At 42.4% G+C, this 10301-nt stretch overlaps 1 protein-coding gene across 1 annotated transcript; it reads right to left on the reverse strand.

The window, feature by feature from the left end:
- Positions 1–935: 935 nt before the first annotated feature.
- SKIDA1 (SKI/DACH domain containing 1) lies at positions 936–4745 on the reverse strand. The gene is made up of 2 exons (XM_081299972.1): positions 4699–4745; positions 936–3820 (listed from the first exon to the last, which is right to left on the reverse strand). The coding sequence occupies exon 2, from the start codon at positions 3705–3707 to the stop codon at positions 984–986; it is 2724 nt and encodes a 907-aa protein (XP_081156098.1). The 5' UTR covers positions 3708–3820; positions 4699–4745; the 3' UTR covers positions 936–983.
- Between the last annotated feature and the right edge of the window lie 5556 nt (positions 4746–10301).

Consider the following 10301-nt stretch of genomic DNA (forward strand, 5'->3'; position numbering starts at 1 on the left):
CAAAAAGCCCTGAAATAACTGTTCATTTTCATTTGGGGTATTATAACTCTGACCCCTCTTTCTTTTTCTTGGTTGTATTTACTACTTTGTCACTATGAAGAGTTAGACCATAAAATATCCTGCTATTAAGAGAAATATTTTAATTGTACTGAAAGTTTGAAGAGTCATGTTCAGACCACAAGATAAGCAGGACAAGAGTAAGTCATCTTATTTAAAACATTTGGATGAGAACACAAAAAGGACTTTTCCAATTGCAAAGAGGGGCTGTAAAAGTAAAATCACATCTTTTACCCCCCCCCAAAAAAAAAAAAGAACCACCCATATTTTACTTATTCTCTATGAGGCAGCTTTTTATCAGTAATCAGGACTCACACCCCAATCTTTCCATTAAAAAAAAAAATTAAAAAGTTAAGTGCAACTATTCTTGGAGAGGGAATGAGGGGATTAAAAAGAAAAAGAGACCCCACAACCAAGAGCACCAGAAAATTACATTTTGGGCTCACAGAAACTTCTTGTTACCTCACTGTGTAACCATGTAACCTAACAAACTTTCACTGAATTAACAGTTACACTTTCAGGTCTGAAATCTAGTGCATAAACTTAATGGCTCATTGTAATATTTATTATTCAACCTTTTGACATTTATTTGTAGCAGTTGAATTGAGGTACCGGTGCATTATTAGTATTGAAACAGTAAAGTGTTCCAGCTCTACCATAATAACTGAGTTTTACTTGAGTCTTTAGCCTGAAGTAGTTTGTGGTATGTAAACCAACCCTTCTCCCACCCCACCCCCACCCTACTTTAAAAAAAAAAAAAAAAACCCGCAATGGAAAAAAAGTAATCCGATTTCTGTCTTCAAAATGCGATAAACCAGGACTCCAAAGGGGATGTAACACCATTAATGGACTTGTACAAACCATCCTGTGCAGTTTACAACAAAAGGAAGGTAATATGGTTCAAGAAAATATCTTCCAAAACATTTTTATGAATTAAATTTCCTGAATTTGTGACTAGGTGGAAGAGGTATTGCAGAACCGCCCAGCTGCCATTTCCATATAGGATGGGCCTTGTGAGGAGGTTGGGAATCCTTAGTGGTGTTTAAAGAATACGCTGGCCACAAATCCCCATCTTTCCCAATAATGAGTGATGGTGGACAAGGAAAATTTGCCATGAAATTAAACGGCCTTTTCACTGCTGATGCTACATTGCTGGCTACCTTTTTGCGTCTGTTTATAACTGTAAAGTCATCCAGTGTTCCTTCATGTGTCTCAGTTTTACCTGTAGGACGAGGGCTTCTAGCTGATTTCAAATTTGGTTTGACTGGAGGAGTCTGAAGGACAGGTCGTTTTCCCAGTACTAGTGTTCGGTAATTTTTTCTTACCCTGGCACCAAATTTATATTCCCCATCCTCAGGTTTTGGAGAACCTAAAGTGCATGAAAGGCCCTGACTCTGAGCCAGTGGATTTAAGGAAGGAGTTTCTTTCTCAGGGCATGCAAAACCTTCCTTGGCTGTGGTTAACAAGGCGTCCTCCTCTTTATTTTCAGTCACACTGTAAAACTCACCCTTTGTATCATTGCACTCGCACTTTAGCTTATTTGTAACAAGATCAGGTTCATATTCTTCATTAGCACTACTGTCTTCTACTTTGATTTTAATATTGTGCAGAAATGACAATGTCTTGTCGCCTGTGTCAGTGCACAGATTCTCCACTTTAGTTGCTCCTAGTGCTGCTGCATCCACTTCAGGGTCAGTTTGTGAAGAGGGCAAATCCGTAGCAAATTCAGGACAATGAGGGATTTTGGAATCTTTTTCTGAATTTGCTGCTGCTCCTGAAGAATCATTATTTAAGAACCTAGCAGCTATTATGTTGTTATCTGCACAGTGTGTAGTAGGAGTAGCTTGTAGGCATTTCCTAGCCTCTCCGAGTATTCTTTGTTGTGGAAATACATTGTTTGTCTTTGGGCTAGGTGAAGAGGCCCCCTCTGCCAGGCAGTTAATTGTCAGGTCAGTTCTCTTTACAGTACTGGAAATTTCAGAGTGTGGGAATGTAATCTCAGATACCCTATCGTTCCTTATCTCTGGGAAACAACTCCCCAGGCTGGCCGGGCAGTACACTGGAGACGCTTTGGGGGCCCAACTCTGCAGATTCCACTCCTCTGGCGACTCCGCTTTGACACTACTCTTGAGGTCGGGAAGTCTGCCGGCATCCTCGAAAGCAGCGGGTTTGGTTGCAGCGGCAGCGGAGGCCAGATGGTACAAGAAGTTGGCCTGCGCCTGCACGCTGGGAGGCTTGCAGAAACTGGTGCGCCTGAAACGGATGCTCTGCACTGACACTTGGCTGGAGCCGGAGCTGGAATCTGACTCGGTGGACGAGTCCTCCTCCTCCGAGCTGACTTCACTGGAATCCGAGGCCCCACTGCCCCCCTCTTCCTCCTCCTCCTCCTCTTCCTCCTCCTCGCCTTCCTCCTCCTCTTCCTCCGAGGACACAGAGTTGCTGGAACTGGACAAACTGGAGCCAAAATCCGAGTCGTTGGCTGCATGGTCCGAATAGGAACTGGACTCGGAGTCGCTGCTACAGCTCTCGGGAAAGCTGCCTAGATGGGGCTGCGGCCGGTGGTGGTGAGGGGGGTGGTGATTTGGCTGCGGCTGCTGGGCCCGGTGGTGGTGGTGGTGGTGATGGTGGTGGTGGTGGTGATGGTGGTGGTGGGGAGGCGGGCAGAAGCTGTTGACCAGATGAAACCTCTCCAGGCAAGTGGCACCGGCAGCTGCTGCCGCGGCCGCCGCCGCCGCCGCCGCCGCCGCCGCCTTGGCTTTGTATGATCTGGGCAGCAGCAGCAAGCGCCGAGCGCCAGCGTGGGGCGCGAGCAGGCAGTCCTTGGAGCCCCCGCGCTTGCGCTTGCACCGGTAGGTCAGGTTCACCGGGCCTCCGGCTCCCGCCGCCGCCTTGGGCTGGGGCCCAGCAGCCGACGCCTGGTAGTAGGCGGCGGCGGCGGCGGCTGCGGCAGCGGCGGCGGCTGCGGCAGCAGCCGCAGCGGCCGGATGCTTGCTGCACAGAAGGCTCCGAAAATAAGCAGGGTCCGAGTGAAAGGCGACGTAGTTTCCCTGGAGCGGGGCAGTTTCATAGTTTAGAGGGGGTTTGCAAGGCGAGCGTACGATTTCCGGGTAGTGCGAGCCCGGGTATTTGCTAAAAATCTGAGGTAGATGGGCGGCGGGGCGCGCGGCGGCGGCGCCGGGGCGCTGGGACTGCGCGCTGATTGGCAGGGGCCGCGCGGCTCCGCTCAGGCCCCGCCAAAGTTGGTGCTTGTCCTTCCAAAACCCCGGGCGGGGGCTGGCGGCGGCGGCGCGCTCTGGCGGCGGCGCCTTTGTGACCAGGGCCCGGGCGGCCCTCCTGCGCTTGGTCTTGAGGACACGCTCGGTTTTGCAGGAGGTGTAGAGCGCTTCCACGTCTTCCCGGGAGATGAGCGTGCATTTGGCGGCATGGAAGGCGATGCTGTTGATTGCCTTGAGTTTCCTCAACTCTTCCAGATCGCAGTGGTGCTTTTTCACTTTTAGATGATCCATGCGCTTGTGCACGGTCGTCCTCGGGATGTTTTTCAGCAGATCTGTGAAGACTTGGGAGAGGGCAAACATTTGCTTTCCTTTAATGATGAGGTAGCCGAGCCTCACGCCATCCACCTCTTCAAAACCTGACTTCAGGTCTCCCATCTCGGGCACTAAATGATCCCCACCATTTGCAGTAAATATATACGTGACGCATACATACACATGTATGTATGTTAATCCTCCGCCAGATGCTGCGTGTGTCTCAAGGCATCCTGCTAATAAAATAACAAAGACTGTTATTCCCGGCGAAGGGAGTGCCAAACTGTAGGCAAAATTATTGGGGGTAAAAACCCCATGAAATTACACTGACTTGATTCTTGCTTTTTTTTTTTCTTTTTCGTTTTTTTTTTAAAAAGAGGGAAAAAACCATCCGGTTCCTGATCTGCCAGTGTGTTGCTCTGAGTCCTCGATGCAGATCAGTACCTGGGCCCCTCTATTCCTTCTCCATTGGAGCACTATGATAATGGAATGTGAAGGGAGAAAGAGAAAAGAAATGCAGCTGCTATTCCCGCCGCTGCTTTAGCTACAAATAAAATGACAGAGTGAAGTGAGCTCGTCCGGAGACACCTTCATCAATTAATTCCCCTAAAGCCAACGCTGATTGGACACTCCTGACAGGTGATGCAATAAAAATTGATATTCCACCCCTTCCCCCCAAAATCTCCTACTAATTAGCATACCCTTATACTGCCACCTCCCCTCCCAAAGTAAATAATACAGTCGGTATATAAATCTTTCCATTAAACTATCGAAGCTCAGAAACAGCCTGACTCACAGACTTCATCAGAAGCAGTGTGTGTAGGCTTTTTTTAAAAAAAAAAAAAGTATATTCCCCTTTAAAGAAATATTGCCTATTTTTGCTTTATTTGCATTTTACCGATACAGCTATTATCGTTTCAAAGAAAAGCATTTTTAAAACATTATCAAGTCCAAATAGATATACCCCACCCACTTTTCCTTTGGAAAATGGAGCTTAAGCGAAAATGTGCAGAATAGCCTGGTATTTCCCTTATGGGAGTGGGGAAGGAGACCGGCTCCAAGCTCCAAAGTTAAACCGCGCGGTGAACCCCCCCCCACCCCAGTACAGACTTACGTTTGGAATTTCTCTCGATTTTCCTTATTTTTTCCCCCCTGAAATGCCTTTTTACAACCAGAAACAAAGTTATTTAACCAAGGAAACAGTTCAAGGCTCCAGCTCCGAAACAGTGTAACAATTCAACTGGATTTCGGTTTTCTGCTGGGGGGTGGGGTGGGGAGGAGGTAGTTTCACGTCAGACCCATAACAAAGCATAGATAAGCCAGAAATGTGTACACTTTTCACAATTAACCAGGCTGGATTGTAGGCGGGATGTCCAAGAGTCCCCAACACAGCCTTTGCCACGGTCCTGTTCACAACAGATCAGAATTCCAGGGAACAGATTGCTTCCTTCTGCAGCAAAGAAAAATGTAAAACGCCCAAGGTGCTTCCAGAGGTTTTACGTAACAACAATGAAAAGAAAGTGCTGATGTAAGTTGCAGGCTATTTCATTGGTCTGTGATGCTTTTGGTTGGTAGTTTAGGTGAATCTTCCACAACTCCCATTTTTTCCATGAAAGCCAAGCATCTGCTTCAACAAAATCACTTTGGATGTATATCAATATGGTTTAACCTCTTCTTAGTCAAATTAAGGCATAGTTTGCTGTCCTTTTCAAAGATGTCCAAAATATTGCCAAAAGAGAGCAAGGTTCTTTCCACTTTTATTACCAGGATCCCAAGACGGCTTGTTGGCTGCTTTGCAAAATTTGGCAAAATCTTCTTAACTGTTCGGTGTTTGCAACTACAGCATAAATGCAACGCAGGCATTTATGTTTCCTTCTTCCTCCAAAAATAGACACATCCGTGTGGTTAAAGAATAAACGGATATTTCTGAGCCTGCAAGAAAAAAAATTGCTCAATAATTTCTTTTTTCACATTCAAAAGTTCCAGGTTCCCTGCTCTGGTCTGGCTAACAGGAGTAGGTATGGCAAACAAACAAACAACCAAACACAAACACCAAAACCAAATCAGGAATCAGACACAAAAAGGTAGTTTGCTTGACAAGATGAAATCTCAGCCATAGTTCCCCACCCCCACCCTTCATCTTCCTTGTAATTTCCCAGGAATTTTGAAGAGAATTGGGAATTTCAAGAAGTACATCCGGAAATTAAGGAAGTCTATTTAAGAGAGTCTGTAACTCAGGAGGTTGGGATTTGAAAAGTCAGCCCTGGACTACTGTTGCACTCAGCACAGATGTAATCGCCGCTCTTCAACTTAATCAATGTGTGTACAAACCACGATGTCTAGTTCTTGCCTTTGAAATCTAAGGCTAGCATTTCCATCCAAGAAATCAGAGCTACAGCAAATTACATTTTTGTCCCTTGAATGAGGGAAGGATCATTGAACGGATCTCGTGATATTTCAGGCTTTAAACGTAACCGAGAGGCAGCAATGAACAATGCCTCGTCACAGCTAATACCATCCACCGAGTTGGCTTTCTTTTGCATCTGGATCTATCACACCGCGTTTTTCTCTTTCACTTTCACAGGAGGCAAAATGCACAAGGTTTAAACAGAAAGCGAAGTTTCCAGGAATATCAGATGGTGGTGTTTGTTTTTTAAAATAGAATGACCAGAGTCTATTGCCAGGGAAAATCATGTCGTTTTAAAATTCCTCCTGATGCACTTATATACTGCCAGCCCTCTCCCTCCCACCCACCCCCGCCCATTCTCCCCCTCCCCCAGCTTTAAGATTTAGACCAGAGTCAAACAGCTAAGAAATAGTAAACTCAAAAAGGCCTTTGAGAAGACATTACAAAAGATTGGCTAGAGTGTCATTTTTTTAGGGGGAGGGCAGGTAGTTTTAGTTGTTCTTGATTCTTGTTTAGATACACACACACACACACACACACACACACACTCCTATTGCTCCTGCACATAGTAACGTGATTTAGTAACCATTTCAAATTTACCTTCTTGTTTCCCTTCCTCTCTTTCCACCTTAAATTACTGGCAATAAATGTGGCTTTCAAAACTAATAGAATATTAAATATTTTCTTAAACTGTAGGTATTAATTTGTTGGGGGCAATTAGAGAAAAATAAAGACTAGGCAATTTGGGAAATGTGTCTATATATACTATTTATGCAGTGTCTCTGTATGTGCACTCAGACACTTTTACACTTATACATTTTTAATACTCCTATTACACATCTTTTTTTCTTGTCTAATACATTCTTTTGTTCCTTTAACTTCCCATCATTTGTGTGTGTGTGTGTGTGTGTGTGTGTGTGAAGGCTCTAGCACTGGTGCTCCTGCATGTACACACACACACACACACACACACACACACACACACGGAGAATGTGACAGACAGCTTTCTTGTGGCCATCAGCACACGTAGCATATCCGGGGTCTTCTCCAGGCACATTGGGGGTCGATCCCGATAAAAAGATCTAGCAGAGGCCCCTGAGCACTCACACATGAAAGGCAGGGGACTTTAAGATGGATTTGCATGCACACCGGGGATTTCAATCAATAGCTACCAACATTTATGGCTTAGATTATTAATGCGAAAGCTGGCCAAAAGAATGGGGATGAAAAATTAAAGGTGTCTGTTATCAATTATGCTTAAAGTTATGCAATAATTTACTTACTTTGCCTGGGTGTGCAGATCCAGATGTATAAAATACTATTCTTCAAAAGCCAGGGGTTTTCTTTGATAAATTTGTTGACCATGTCAGCTCTACAATCAAAGATGAACCCAATTCAGATGATGGACTGTATTCAAATTCTTTTTAAAGAAAGAATATATCAACTTCTATGTTTCTATAATGCATGTGTATAGGTGGATGAATATGCCCAAATTAACATTTATGTATGTATGTATGTGTGTGTGTGTATACACACACACACACACACACACACATATATATATATATATATATATATATATATATATATATATATCCATCTCTGTAAGTCCAGGGAATTATTGTGAATTTAGGTATATATGTGATATGCCCAAATTAACATTTATGTATATATATCAATCTCTGTAAATCCAGGGAATTATTGTGAATTTAGGCATGTATGCGATATGCATTGAGTTTGTTAATTAAATATGATCCTGTACTCAGTAAGGAATGCATAATCTACATGTTATTCTAAAAAGTATTTTAGTTTTAAAACAAAGCTGCTTACTCAAGGAAAATCCTCTGTAGCAAATACAGATTTAAATATATTCTTAATGTCCACTTACTTCTGCATTTACTGTAAAAAAATCAGCACTTTCAGTTTTTAAAGTGATGGACTATGAAGATCTGAACATATTTGTCTTTACTTATCCCATATGAATGTGCTAAATTTACCTTCAGATGCTCTATTTTGATTTATTTTCACTGTATTTTATGTTTAAATACCATAGCAATTCAGTCTGACCTCTTTCCTCTGGAGCGAAGTAATGCACACGGCATTTACAGTCTTTTAAATGGTTAGCTGGGAAATGCAATAGCAATTTGCAGGAGTAGTTTACTAATGGGAAAAGTTCTTTTGAAAACCTGAAGGAAAACCTAAGAGTACTTTTGCATTTCTACACTACAACTGTCATATAATTAAAGTATTGAAGAGCATTAAAATAATCCTTTTCCTTCCAAGCTCTCTCACCCATACATACATAATTTAAATGAGGATCACCCCCCCACCCCTACCACCTAACTCTTCACCATATACATTTGTTTTAGTGATTGCTGGGCATATTTTGTTCAAAGTGAATTCAGACAGAAAAGAATAAGGAACATCTCAAAGGCCTCAACAATGTAAGTATACTGGTTAGAAGAATAAAAGAAATCCCTTATTAGTAACTAAAAGTATGTATAATATTTACAATATGAAGTCTAAAATAATAATAAAGTCCCATATAGCTGAATTAGTGGAGCATACAGGACAATAAAATCTCAACAGTTTCTTGGTTAAACTTATCTAATATCACACCTATACTTTTGGGAGAGGAAAACGGGAATGGACGAAGATGAAATGGCTAAAATGAAGAATAACTTAAATTATAATTTGATATATTTTCCTAAATTTTTTTTTTTGGTCTCATTCAAACATATCAGGGATAAGTCTTTCAAAGGGGGCCATCCTTCTGTTCTTAGCCATTTAAAAATCCTGTTCTTAACAGAAGTTTGGGACACAGAGTATATGCCATGTTGTCTACTGACCCATAATCAAAATGCAGTGACCTTCTACCCTTTTTTTGCCCCCTGACCCATCTTGAATTCAATGCAGCCTTTATAAATTTGCAAATCCTTGGAGGTAAAGGGGTTTTGTGAGGCTTTGTTCTGAAAAAGCCCTAAGAGTATGCTTTCTAAATGAGACAAAGGTAAAGCAGGAAACCCTAGTGGATGAGATTTTACACAGGTGAGCAATAGGCAACTCTTCAGATAACATATATTGCAAGTTAAAAAGCAGTTATAAACAGGAGACAAGGAGGTTATGGATTGCATCAAATTAGAGTGTGGTACAAATTACTTTCATGATGTAAGAAATGGTTAGGCCACAATCTTCCTGCTTTTCTCATCTCAAGGGCTGTGGGGGACCCTAGTGACCAAGGAAGGAATGGGGGTAGGGGGAATCTGTGAGGGAGGGAGGGAAGAAAGGAAAGAAAGAAAGGAGTGAGACCTGATATGATCTGCAGGCACATTCCCTTATCTTTCCTGCTATCAGCCAGTTTAAAGGACACCATAATTATGATGGTGATAAAACAATGCCTGCTTATGTGTGCTGAATAAATAAAGAATGTTTACAGCTCAAGAATCTTTTAATTCCAATTAAATACTATCAAAGAAAAACCACTTTTCCTACTGCAACCGCCTTTCCCCCCAATTATCTTGTTTGTTGTAATATTTTCTTATGAGACACAAGGACCTTTCACAATTGATCCTGAATGCAGGGAGAAAAATCAGAGAAAGTAGAGTTCGACCTTTATATATTAAATAATACACAAATCTCAAGAACAACCATTTATTTGGGTTGCCCCAGATTGTGTTTATTTTACACGAAGGCCACATGTGTAGAGACTGAAGTGATGACACTAAGTGTTGAGGCCTACCTATGGACTGCTGGAGCCATGCTGAGCTCCTGAGCACCCAGGAGGAGAGAAAAGAAAGACAAGACAAGAGCTGCCTGACGGTCCCTGGAAAGGGAATCCTCTGGTTCTGTTCCCCTGGCTTCAGCCCAAATCCTTCTAGGAGCCCTGGAGCCAATCACTGTCTTCCACTGCTGCAGCTACTGGGAACACACAAAAAGCGGGAGATCAAAAAATCACAAGTTCGAATTTATGGATATACAAGTATCATTTCATATTCATGACATCAGCAAATCACATCATAATCAGATTTAACAAGGTTTGGGCTGTAGTGCCTGGCATGCAGGACACTAAACATTACCTACTAACCAGAAAAATTTATTTTCTCTTTTGGAATTATACAGTGAAAATTAAGTCTTTTAATTGAAAGATTACTTTTCATTTCAAAGACCAATTTTTACAATAATAAATTTCAAAAAAAGTCTCTTTTTAAGTTATTTCACAACACTTAAATTCAAACTTCTATTTCCTTTCTTTTTCAGTTGTAGTAGTGTTTTGTTTTTTAAAGACACATGGTACAGCAAGCCTTATGGAA

Source organism: Spermophilus citellus (genome assembly GCF_964194105.1).
Source record: "Spermophilus citellus genome assembly, chromosome: 6".
Classification (NCBI taxonomy): domain Eukaryota; kingdom Metazoa; phylum Chordata; class Mammalia; order Rodentia; family Sciuridae; genus Spermophilus; species Spermophilus citellus.